General features: G+C 50.7%; 1 protein-coding gene across 3 annotated transcripts in view; it reads right to left on the reverse strand.

Moving 5' to 3' along the window:
- Nucleotides 1–5677: 5677 nt before the first annotated feature.
- Nucleotides 5678–12482, reverse strand: part of RCAN1 (regulator of calcineurin 1) — a 109381-nt gene continuing 102576 nt past the window's right edge. For all 3 annotated transcript variants that reach the window (XM_012558618.2, XM_023741330.1, XM_023741331.1), the window contains exons 3-4: nucleotides 11861–12020; nucleotides 5678–7381 (exon numbers count right to left, since the gene is read on the reverse strand). In XM_012558618.2, the coding sequence (XP_012414072.1) occupies nucleotides 7209–7381; nucleotides 11861–12020 (333 nt within the window). In that variant the 3' untranslated portion in view covers nucleotides 5678–7208. The remainder of the gene's footprint in view (nucleotides 7382–11860; nucleotides 12021–12482) is intronic.

The following is a 12482-nucleotide window of genomic DNA, read 5'->3' on the forward strand; positions in this document are numbered from 1 at the left end:
CTCAGCCCTGAGGACAGGCTCCTCTCAGCCCCCTGAGGACAGGCTCCTCTCAGCCCTGAGGACAGGCTCCTCTCACCCCTGAGGACAGGCCCCTCTCAGCCCTGAGGACAGGCCCCTCTCAGCCCCCTGAGGCGAGGCTCCTCTCAGCCCTGAGGACAAGCTCCTGAGGACAGGCTCCTCTTGCTGCTGCTGTGTGTCGCTGCCAGCTCTCCCTCTGCGCCACATCCGGACAGGGTTACAGCCCTTGACCATGTTACAGATCTTTCAGGAGGTTTCTTGCCTCCTCTTTGTCTCTGCTTCTTCTCACTTCTCTCTTCTTTCTTCCTTCTGCTTCTCTTCTTGCTTCTTTCTTTCTCAAAAACCTCTGGCTGCATACATATACACAATTCCTTGTCAATTTCAAGGCATGGCCCCTCCCAGCCGGGCCACAATCTGACCAGTCCCCTCTTGGTAGTCCACAGCACTTCATTTGCATAGTAGGCTATAGTCACCTCATTTGCATAGTCATTGGTCACTTCTTTTGCATAGTCTATTGACCAATCTTTGCCAGGTGCATACCAATCACAGGGCAGGCTGCAGCCCTGGGCCAGCCAAGTTGTCTACAATTTACCTAGGAAATGTCAATCAACCTAGACAGAAGTAACAAGCCCTCCGGGGTAGAACACCAGGGCAAACGTAACTCCTCAGGGCTTAGGGGAAAATCTCTCAAGCTGTTTTTCCAAAGAACTAAGGCATGAGGCCACATAAAGGAACTCGTTTCACCACGAAAACAAAATCGAAACCCGTTGCGGTCAAGTCGATTCTGACTTATAGTGACCCCATGTGTTATAGAGAAGAACTGATCCATAGGGTTTTCTTGGTTGTGATCTTTATGGAAGCAGATTGCCAGGCCTTTCTTCTGCAGCACCACTAAGTGGATTTGAACCACCAATCTTTGGTTTAGTAGCTGATCACAAGGCACTTGTACCACCCAAGGACCTTAAGCAGTCACTCGACGGCAATGGGTTTGGTTTATGAGGAGCCCTGGTGGCGCAGTGGTTAAAGTGTTCAGCTGCTAAAAGGTAGGTGGTTTGAACCCATCAGCCACTCCATGGAAGAAACATATGGCAGTCTGCTTCAATAAAGATTTACAGCCCTTAGAAATCCTATGGGGCAGTTCTACTGTGTCCCACTGGGTCACTATGAGTTGGAATCGACTCAACGGCAGTGGGTTTGGTTTGATGTTTTTTAGACAGCTTTATAAAAATAGAAGTGAATACAAAGGATTAAAAATACAATGCTACTAGAGGTCTTTGCCTTCTTGCTATTGCTACGTAAGTACACTTACCCACGTGTTCTCGCGGGGAGAGAGAATAAGGCCATTTTTTTACTACAGCGCAAGTCTGATATGTTCATGCTTCACTAACCAGTAACCAGTTGACATCCAGTCACTTCTGACTCATGGTGACCCTGTGTGTGTCAGAGTAGGACTGTGCTCCAGAGGGTTTTCAACGGCTGATTTTTTGGAAGTAGATCGCCAGGCCTTTCTTCCGAGGTGCTCTGGGTGGACTCGAACTGCCAAACTTTGGGTCAGCAGCTGAGTGCGTTAATTGTTTGCAGCATTCAGGGACTCTAAACGGTGCACAATTAGCTGTGAGAAGATTTCAGCTGTTGCTTTAATGAGCTGTTGGGGTAAATCATCCCAAAACCTTAGTGGCTTGAAACAGCAACCATTGTATTCTCTCACGCAAGTCTGTGGATTGATTGCCTTCAGCTGGTGTTCCTTCTGTCCCACGAGATGTTGGCTGGGGCTGGGCTGTCTCGGGTTTGATTTTGCTGGAACATCTAAGATGGCTGCTTGACTCACGTGTCTGGCATTTTGGTACCCCCCCACCCCCTGGCCTTTGTCTCCATGTGGGGTCTCATCCTCCAGGGTGTCTCTGAGTGACCTCTCCCCCCAGCAAGGTAGTTGGACTTCTCATGTGGTAGCTGGCTTCCGAGAGTCCAGGAGTGGAAGATTCTATGCCTTCTTACACCCAGACATCACTGCCACCACATTCCGTTTTTTTAATATATTGTAATGAAAATACAACAAAACATTCACCAATTCAACAGTTCCTACATGTGCAATTCACTGACATGATCACACCCTTCATTTGCACAACCCCATCCTATCTTTTTCCTAATTACTCCACCCCCATGAATATAAAATCACTGCACCCCCCCCCAGTAACTCCCTCTTTCCCCCTCCTTCCCACCCCTGGTGATGGATAAAAAGCTTTGGTTTCTATGTATCTGCTTATTTCCTACAAGTGAGGCCATACAGTATTTGTCCCTCTATGGCGGACTTATTTCCCTCAGCATGATGTTTTCACGGCTCATCATGTTGGAGCCCGTATCAGGACTTCGTTTCTCTTTACGGCTGAGTAATACTTCATTGTATGTATGGACCACATGGTGTTTATCCATTCATCTATTGACGGACATTTCGGTTGTTTTCCCACCTTTTGGCTATTGTGAAAAGTGCTGCAATGAACATTGGTGTACTGTATTTTTACACAAATAATGCATAAAATATGCCCTTGCACTATTTTCATATGCCGTGCATTATATGTATGGGGCGTGTTATTAACGTTGGAGTGTTATTTGTGAAAAATACAGTTTAGGTGTCTGTTTGCATTCTCCATTCACTTCTTCTGGGTATGCACCTAGGATTGGGATTGCTGGGTCCTCTGGTGGCGCAGTGGTGAAGAGCTCGGCTGCTAACCAAAAGGGTGGCAGTTTGAATCCACCAGCTGCTCCTTGGAAGCCCTATGGGGTGGTTCTACTCTGTCCTGTAGGGTCACTGTGAGTCGGAATCAGCTTGAGTGCAATGGGTTTGGTTGTTTTTGTATGGTAGTTTCGGGTTCAACCCTTTGAGTTACCACCCCACTGTTTTCCACGGTGGCTGTACCATTTTTCATTCCCAACAGCAATGGACGAGGGTTCTCATTTCTCTACATCCTCTCCGAAATCTAATGGCTGATGATGTTGAGCATCTTCTCGTGTGCTCATTGGCTGTTTGAATAGCCTCTGATTTTCCTCCATTCTTGATTATTCAGTATGAAAACACTCTAAGAAACTTCTATATATGCACTTATTAGAACCTTTTATTACGGACTGAATTGTGTCCCTCAAAAAGACAAGATGAAGTCCTAACGCCTGTACCTGTGAATGTGACCCTGTTTGAAAATAGGGTTTTTGAAGGTTAACATGAGGTCACATTGGAATAGGGCAGGTCCTAATTGAGGAGCCTTGGTGGTGCAGTGGTTAAGCACTTGGCTGCTAACAAAAAGGTTGGCGGTTCGAACCCACTAGCCGCTCTGTGGGAGAAAGATGAGACAGTCTGCTTCCGTAAAGATTTACAGCCTTGGAAACCATACAGGGCAGTTCTATTCTGTCCTATAGGGTTGCTATGACTTGGAATGGACTTGACAGCAGTGGGTTGGGTCCTAGTCCTATATGACTCCTGTTGTTATAAAAGAGGAGACTGGAAATGGAGAGATAGACGCGAGGGAAGACGCCATGTAAAGATCATATACAAACCAAGGACTGTCAGCAGACACCTGGGCTATAAGACGCTGGAAGAGACAAGGAGGGCTCTTCCCCTAGAGCTGACAGAGAGAGCAGGGCTCTGCTGGTGGCTGCATTTGGACTCCTAGCCTCCAGAACTGTGAGACAGTAAAGTTCTGTTCTTTAAACTGCCCACTCTGCAGTAGTTTGTTCTGGCAGCGCTAGGAGATGAACACACCTCTAAAAAGCAAATTTTTAGCTTTTTATTTCACAAAGATTTGCCACAATGACCAAACACTGTAGCTGAGACTATCTTTATAAAAATCGACAATTCAAATTCACTCAGTTAAAAAAGGTATTTGGCAACCGAGTCTATAATAAAACAACATAAAAAGGTTAGATTTTGGAAGTTACAAACATGCATATACAATATGCAAAGCATGTGTTCTGTGTGGCTCTGCCTGTCCCGTCTGCCATATTGCATTTTACTGAGTTACTTTCACTAGCAGGGCAGAGAAAGATGTGGGTCCTGGGCTCATTCAGCACTTGGTGCCCTTCAGATGCATCAGCCTGGGAAACGGCCGCGTGCGGTATTGGTGCCAGAACTTCTGGAGGCTGAGGCTGCTGTACGTGCTCGCCACAGAGGCATTAATCAGACGGTCTGCTGTGAGTGAGAACGTTTGCTGACTCGTGATTTCTACCCTGTCGTTCCGTTGGCTTTACCGGCAGTGGGACCACCAACTCATGTTGTTCTCAGTTGCTGTTGCGTCGGCTCTGACTCATGGTTGCCCCACGTACAACAGAGTGAAACATGGCCCGATCCGGCACCAGCCTTGCAACATTGGTACGCTTGACTTCGTTGCTGTGGCACTGTGTTGTTTTGAGTAACTTCCAACCTGGGGGCTCATCTTCTAGCACTATATTGGGAAATATTCTGTGATCCATAGGGTTTTCATTGGCCAGTTTTTGGAAGTGGATTGGCAGGCCTTTCTTCCCAGTCTGTCTTAGCCTGGAAGCTCCACGGAAACCTGTCTACCATGGGTGAGCCTGCCGGTATTTGAAATGCCAGTGGCAAAGCCTCCAGCATCACAGCAACATGCAGCCACCACAGGACAGCAGACGGACAGACGGGTGGTGGTCAAACACACTTCCCCGCTCACGTTAAGGGGGCTCAACTCAGATGTTGGAAGTCTGTGTTAACTGACCACACATTGCTGATTTATTTCGGGGATGTCTGAGTGGCCTTTTATGAAACTACGTGTTTTTACAGGCTGTGCGCTTCTCCTTCCAGCTCTGTTTACGACGGAGCTGCTCTCCAACAGGGTGGTGAGTGACAGCCGTCCTCCTCCCCGTTCCCTCCAGAAATAGTTCCCGCCTCCCCCAAGGTGGTCGGCTGTGAACCTGCTCGGTTGTTCACTCAGCAATCAGACTGGACCCACCTGACTGAAGTGTGAATTTCCCAACATACTTAAACCTCAAACATGTGTGGCTTTAAAATATGCAAACGTTCTTGGGGGATGACAGGACGAGGCTTCTCATAAAAGGGGAAAAGAAGGAACATTTGAATTTTTGTGGAAAAATGCCCACTGTTAATCTTGACCAAGATTAACGCCATTGGCTAGATTTCGGCAAGTAAATAGACCGGGTTATGCAGGCGTTTGTGGGAAGTTAGCCACCATTTGTTGTAAGGGTCCAGAGAAAATGCTGCTCGAGGTTTAAACGGAAGACATACAGATTTTCTGAACATAACCAGCCTCTGTAGTACCTCCCATGGACATCTTGTCTAACTAAAAAGAAAACTCCTCGAATGAACAAGCGAACGCAGCTTTTTCAGGCAGGGCTGCGGTGAATGGGGTTTGTCACAGCATCGTCTATCTGCAAAAAGGGTGCACTCAGAGTCCCGATTCCAGTTCTATCCGTTTCCCCCTTTTGTAAGCGACATGCTGCAGCGTGGCAAACTCCAGCTCCAACGAGAGCGGAGAACTGGGATTTTCTAAACTCAGCCCAATGAAGGAATGTGTCCTTAAGCTGTTGTCGTTGTGAACGGTCGAGTCAATTCCGACTCACAGCGACCCTAGAGACAGCAAAATCCAGAGGGTTCCCAGACTGAGCCCTAGAAATAAAGGCACACACAGATAACTTTTCCGTAAAGAGCAGACTGTGCCGATTTATTACAGAACGCAGTTAAAAAAAATATGTTGAGGCTAGCCTCTCCAGTTTAAAAGCGTTTAACTGGAAACACTTGAACAGCCACGCAAGGTCTCTCCCTCACCTGCCCCCAGCACTGTAACGAGGTTGGAGACATCCAATCCATCCTTGATAGGAACCACCAAGGGAGTTAATGCAAACCCACTTGCTTCTTAAAAGAAAACCACCTTCCAAATTTCCAAAGCATGCATTGTTACTTGGCATTAGGTATTTCAAAATGACACACTCTGTTATGGTATTTTTAAGGCCCAAATATAATACCTATGTACCAGACAGACACCTTACAACTAAAAAAAAATACAAATGTTAACCTAGTGTAAGAATTCCATCAGGAATTAATGGGGAAAGGCACTGCATCCTCTCACATCACCACACGGCTACTACCCACCTGACAGGCTCTGGATTCAAGTCCTGTTAAAACGTTTTAACAGCATTTTCCACAACATACAGCTCACAGGAAGGTTAACACGTCTCCAGTATTCTTCCACCACCATGTTTTCACCCACGTACACAACGGTTGTGAATATATGCTATTAGCTTTATTTACAAGTTTATTTTGATGTTTCAGTGGGGTAAAAATCACCTACCTCAACCAACAGTTCCCAAAGAGTATTTGGTTATGATTCATGGGGATTAACAACCACGGAAAAGAGACAAATGAAACCAATGTCTCACCCCAAAACACCTAAACTAAAATTTCTCACCCACGAAAAGTTGGCAGTGAAGCTGCTAGTCTCTGAATTGTGTAAGCTAAACTCTACACAGACATTCCAGACCAACTTCTTTTGCAAAGCGCAGGTTACATGTTGCCCCAGGGAGGGTGCCGAGCGAATGCGTCCCGGCCAAAAACACGCACGCTGTTGAACATGAGAGGTGCAGATCGGCAAGGGTGACAGTTTTCAAAATCTTCCCTGGCTTTCCAGAAGACGTAAAACACAACGGTGTAATTTGACATAGGAACAAAGGTTAGTTTGAAAATCAGTAATCTACATGCACACACATTAGAACAGGAGGGCACAAATAAAACACTCCCATTTCCGCATGGCATTGTTGTTTGAACGAGCTCCCTGCACCGACAGACCAGCCGAGGCTCCACCCTGCAGGCCAGCTAGAGACACAGAGCTCTCCCGGCCGCCTGCCAACCTGCCCCAGGCACAAACGTGACAACCTACCAGGAAAGAACAAGCACAAAATACTCATTATCAGTTTTCTCAAGACGTCCCCACACGTCCTTGTGCGATCACCGCAAACTCAGTGATTGGCCCAAGACATTGGGGTGCCGTGAACATGGACGGATGTGCAGCGCTGGAGCCGGGAGACGAAGCCTTGATTCTCTTCCGAGCAACATGGACTGGAGTTTCTGCCACGACGGTCACGGCTGCCACTTCCCAAGCTGTGACCGGCCATTTGCACAGTCAAAGGTTCCTCCCAGGAGGGCGGTGTGGAATCCATCTTCACCCAGGGCCGGTTCAGCGTAAGTGGACAGGCGTGTACTCCGGCCTCCTGGTCTGGACGATCTGGGGCTTGGGCCTCTTCCTTCTCTCCACCTCCTCGTCGTCTTTGTCCTCCTGGTCACTCTCACACACGTGGACCACCACGCTGGGGGTAGTGTCGGTGGCTGCGTGCAGCTCGTACTTCTCCCCTAGGGAAAGAAAATGATCACAGGGTGACTCAGACAAGCCCTGGAGAGCCGAGGGCGAGAGAACGGAAAAGCATCAGGGGCCTGCCTGGCCCAGCTTCTGCGCACATTCAGTGGGGACCGAGAGACACAGGCAGCCACCTTCTGTAGTTCTTCAGGGGCTCACTCAGAAGACACGTATCACCACTGTCTGAGTCTCCTGACAGGCAAACCCTGCCCCGTCCAGGCACACGGGAGGTGAGGAGAAGTGCTTTTTGAATTACGGTCCCTGGGGAGTTCAAATGGTTAGCACATGAGGCTCCTAACCGAAGGGTTGGCAGTTTAAGTCCACCCAGAGGGATCTTGGAAGAAAGGCCTGGAGATCCACTTCTGAAAATCCAGCCACTGAAAACCCTATGGAACGTAGTTCTACTCTGAGGCACGTGGGGTTGCCATGAGTCAGAGGCAACTCAACGGCAAATGGTTTTTAACACGTCCTTTAACATGCCCACCGGGAATCCCGAACTACCTGAAGGTCAGTAGTGCCCCAAGCGTGGTGTGAGGGAGGAGCACTGGCCCAGGGCAAGGCTGCAGCTGGACAAGCGCAGGCGGAATCAGGACCTGCAGAGGCTCCGCCGTGAGGTCCCGCTGAGATGCACAGGGCACACCACAGCACCGGGCACCCTAGGGTCCCGCAGCAGACACGGGCCTGCACGTGGCCACACGCCCCGAAAGCATTTCTGACTGCAGCATCCTTTTTCACGTAACAGCTGCTAACCCCCCGGGACGAGCAGGGCTCTGCTTCTCTGTTTCAGCCTGAGCTTTGCCAGGTTCCGTAAGGGTTAGGCCGTCTGGTCCAGCAACGGCAGACTCAACTCTTCCTACCTGGCATCACTTTCTGGCACCAGGCTGGCTATGGGGAGAGCCTGTGTCTTTGTGGGCTGAGGCGAGGCCGTGTAGCAGCATGGTCAAGAGCTTGGGCTCCGGCTAGGCAGGCTGGCCACTCGGTACTGGGCACCTGTGGGTGGGTTGCTTCACCTTCCTGTGCACCTCAGTTTTCTCCTCTGTATAATAGGCTGATGATGGTATCTGCCTCATGGAGCTAATTAAATGCGTGAACAGGGCAAAGCACTTGGCACACGCTCACAGTATATGTGTGAACTCGCTCCATCGTATTGTGTTTTAAGAGACAGCTGGAGTCCTTGCTCTCGTGTGGAATGCTGGGGGTAGCAGGGATGCTAGGGGGTTTAAACAGGGGAGGAGGGTTGCTTCAGCTTGTCTATCTATCTTCAGAGTGGCCGGGAGGGGCCCCTGCCTGCTGTGTGCCCTTCACCCGGAAGGAGCAGCCGGGCAGGACTCCTCCTCAGGCTACATCTGACACCCCTCTAACCGTGGAAGGCACTTTGGGGTGCAAACGGTTAACGTGCTTGGCTGTGTTATGTTGGAGGCTCGAGTCTACCTAGGGGGGCTGCGGAAAAAACGCCTGGTGATCTACTTCCGACAAGCCGGCCACTGCAAACACCATGGAGCGCAGTTCTACTCCGACACGCACAGGGCCGCTGGGAGTCCCCTCAAGGGCAACTGTTGTTTTACTCATAAAATGGCCTTCTGTCTCCCACATGCGAGGCTGGACTTTTATTGTACTTGAATTTGAAAAAATGAAAGAGCCTCAGCTCTCTTGCTCAGAGAGAGAATTAAAGTACGGAGGGTCTGGCAGAGCACTCTCCAAACACAGAATTCACCGTCTGGTTGAGAACCTCTCTACAAATCTTCACCTATCCAGCAGTCAGTCAAAACCCAGAGTTTAGGACCACGTTTGCAAAATCTCTGCAGTCCTCATGGCTGAAAAGCACAGCCAAAATGTGAACTATTACTCATGCGCATCACTGAGTAAACCCAGGGCAAAATGACTGCATGACAGTTGTCTCCTAGAGAGGCTTCTCAGATGAGCGCTCTGTAAAGAAGCGGTAGGTTCAGGGCTCCCGGCAGCGGGAAGAACTTCCATCAGCAGCACTTTTTGCTTATTCAACAGTCTGCACCTCAGGTGGAAGTCTCCTTTCCTCTGAAGCCTCCCCTTTGCTCCAGCCCCTCGGCCAGGGGCTGTGGCAGGGGTGGAGGGTGACACACTCCCCTCAAACTGGCCAGTAAAGACCTTGGCCTTCAGGCAACAATTAGTGTAAGTCGTGAGATCCGACTTCATGTGGCGGATGGAGTTTCCATCAGGACAATGTTTTCAGAAATGTAATCTTTTCAGTGTGAAACTGCTGATAGCCCCAGAAATTAAAACCCTCAACCCCAAAGAACATCAGATGGCTGGTCAAGGAGAAAGGAGGAGCTGATGGTCCCAGCATTTACCTGGTTTGCTCCAGGGAGGGCAGGAGGAAGGGCTCAGACCTCTTCATCCCAAGACCCCCCAGCCCTCGCCCCTGCCTCCTCATCGATGCCCTGTCACTCAGGACAGGGACCACCAACATCTCACTGGTTTTTAAAAACACGAATTGAGCGCTGACTACAGACTAGGTACTGCCCTCAATGCGTTCAGGTGATTTTCTCATCTACCACCCACAGTCCCACGGAATAATACCCACTTCACAGATGGGGGGACCCCGGTGACGCAGTGGTTAAGAGCTCGGCTGCCAACCAACCAAAAGGTGGGCAGTTTGAATCCACCAGCCGCTCCTTGGGAACCCTACGGGGCAGTTCTGCTCTGTCCTATAGGATCTCTCCGAGTTGGAATCAACTTGACAGCAGTGGGTTTGGTTTTTTGGTTTAGAGATGAGGAGCCCGAGGCCAGAATAACTGATCTCCCTGGACGCTCACATCCTCGCCGGTAGAGGGTCATCTCCGCCCCTTCCGCGGCCCTGAACCTCTACTTTGTCTGCCAAGGCCAGTGAGGCCGCGCCCCCTATGGGGCGATGACGGTGGGGCATGTGTGACGGGGGCTCTTTCTCACCACAGTCTACGATCCTCCTTCCCTCCCAGGTTAGAGAAGGCAGGTGAGGGCCAGGTTACTGGATTGAATCATCTTGACTATTTGAATTTCTAAAAGGGGGGGTCTGTTTTTCCTTTCCAAAGTCAAATCGCATCCCCGCCTGGAGTGACAGGATCTCAGGCTGGGAATAAGCCATCATGCAGGCTGTGCTCAGGAGGGTGCTCAGGAGGGGAGGGGCTGGATTCCCGTGATCCCGCCAGCAGGGGTCCCAGGGCTCAGTCCCTGTGACCAGCTACAGCCTCCCTCGTACACCTTCCTGAAGGAACGAGGTGAGAGGAGGCGCACACAACCCCAGCATTAGTCACGGTGATACCAAAACCAAGCCCGTTGCCGCTGAGTCGATTCTGACTCATGGCGACCTCATGTGTGCAGAGTAGAAGTGCCTTCCATAGGGTTTCCAATAGCTGTGATCCTTTGGAAGTAGACTGCCAGGACTTTGTTCTGAGGCACCTCTGGCTGGGTTTGAACTGCCAACATTTTGGTTAGTAGTCAAGCTACCGAGGGACTCCTTACAATGATACCAAAAAACCAAACCCATCGCTGTTGAGTTGACTTTGACTCCTGGCGATCCCAAGTGTTAGAACTGTTCCATAGGGTTTTCTTGGCTATAATTTTTATGGAAGCAGATTGCTAGGCACTGCTGGGTGGGTTTGAACCACCAACCTTAAGGCTAGTAGTTGAGTGCAAACCGTTTGAGCCACCCAGAATACCTGCCACAGTGACACAGAAGGGTATAAACAGAGAAAATTCACAACACGTGCTGTGTAGACCCCACGGGTGAGGACAAGAGCAGTGGGGACACTCCGCTCCCCGAGGCAGAGAGCGCACCTGCTGTGTAGACCCCATGGGTGAGGACAAGAGCAGTGGGGACACTCCGCTCCCCAACCAGAGAGCACACCTGCTGTGTAGACCCCACAGGTGAGGACAAGAGCAGTGGGGACACTCGGCTCCCCGAGGCAGAGAGCGCACCTGCTGTGTAGACCCCACGGGTGAGGACAAGAGCAGTGGGGACACTCCACTCCCCGAGGCAGAGAGCGCACCTGCTGTGTAGACCCCATGGGTGAGGACGAGAGTAGTGGGGACACTCGGCTCCCCGAGGCAGAGAGCACACCTGCTGTGTAGACCCCATGGGTGAGGACAAGAGCAGTGGCGACACTCTGCTCCCCGAGGCAGAGAGCGCACCTGCTGTGTAGACCCCATGGGTGAGGACGAGAGTAGTGGGGACACTCGGCTCCCCGAGGCAGAGAGCACACCTGCTGTGTAGACCCCATGGGTGAGGACAAGAGCAGTGGCGACACTCTGCTCCCCGAGGCAGAGAGCGCACCTGCTGTGTAGACCCCATGGGTGAGGACAAGAGCAGTGGCGACACTCCGCTCCCCGAGGCAGAGAGCGCACCTGCTGTGTAGACCCCACGGGTGAGGACAAGAGTAGTGGGGACACTCCGCTCCCCGAGGCAGAGAGCACACCTGTGTCAGGGCCACCTGCCCGCCCTGCCCGAAGGCGGCGCTTACCTGGCCCCAGCCTGGAGACAGCGTATAAGAGATCGTAATTAATGACGGGGGTTGCATCTTCCACTTGTTTCCAACCCACGGGTGGAGAGGCAGGAGGAGAGATCAGAAACTGCTTGTCGGGATTTGGCGGAGCCAGGTGTGAACTTCCTATGTGTAAAGTCTGAGGAGATAAAGAAAGACATGCCTGTGTTTAGCGAGGGACGGCCTGAGCAACGCAGCGGCGCTTAAAACAGCTCAGGAATGACGACAACGGGTATGAAGGGTGTGAAGAGGGCTGTGATCTCACGGAGGAACCCTAAATGGCCGAGGGGGAAGGGAAAAGGGGCTTGAACTCTGGTTATGGTACAAGTAAAACTGGAGCCACTGCTAGGGATGCGGGACCCACAGGGGCTGACAGAAAATTACAGAGAGGATTTTCGCACAAGTGGAAAAAATAAAGCCACTGACTTCAAGGTTAGAAAACCCACTGCCGTCGAGTCAATCCCAACTCCTAGTGACCCTACAGACAGAGTAGAACTGCCCCATAGGGTTTCCAAGGAACAGACGGTGGATTCCAACTGCCAACCTTTTGGTTAGTAGCCAAGCTCTTACCCACTGTGCCACCAGGGCTCCTTGAGCCTCG

This window comes from Trichechus manatus, unplaced genomic scaffold (assembly GCF_000243295.1).
Source record: "Trichechus manatus latirostris isolate Lorelei unplaced genomic scaffold, TriManLat1.0 scaffold00177, whole genome shotgun sequence".
NCBI classification, from domain to species: domain Eukaryota; kingdom Metazoa; phylum Chordata; class Mammalia; order Sirenia; family Trichechidae; genus Trichechus; species Trichechus manatus.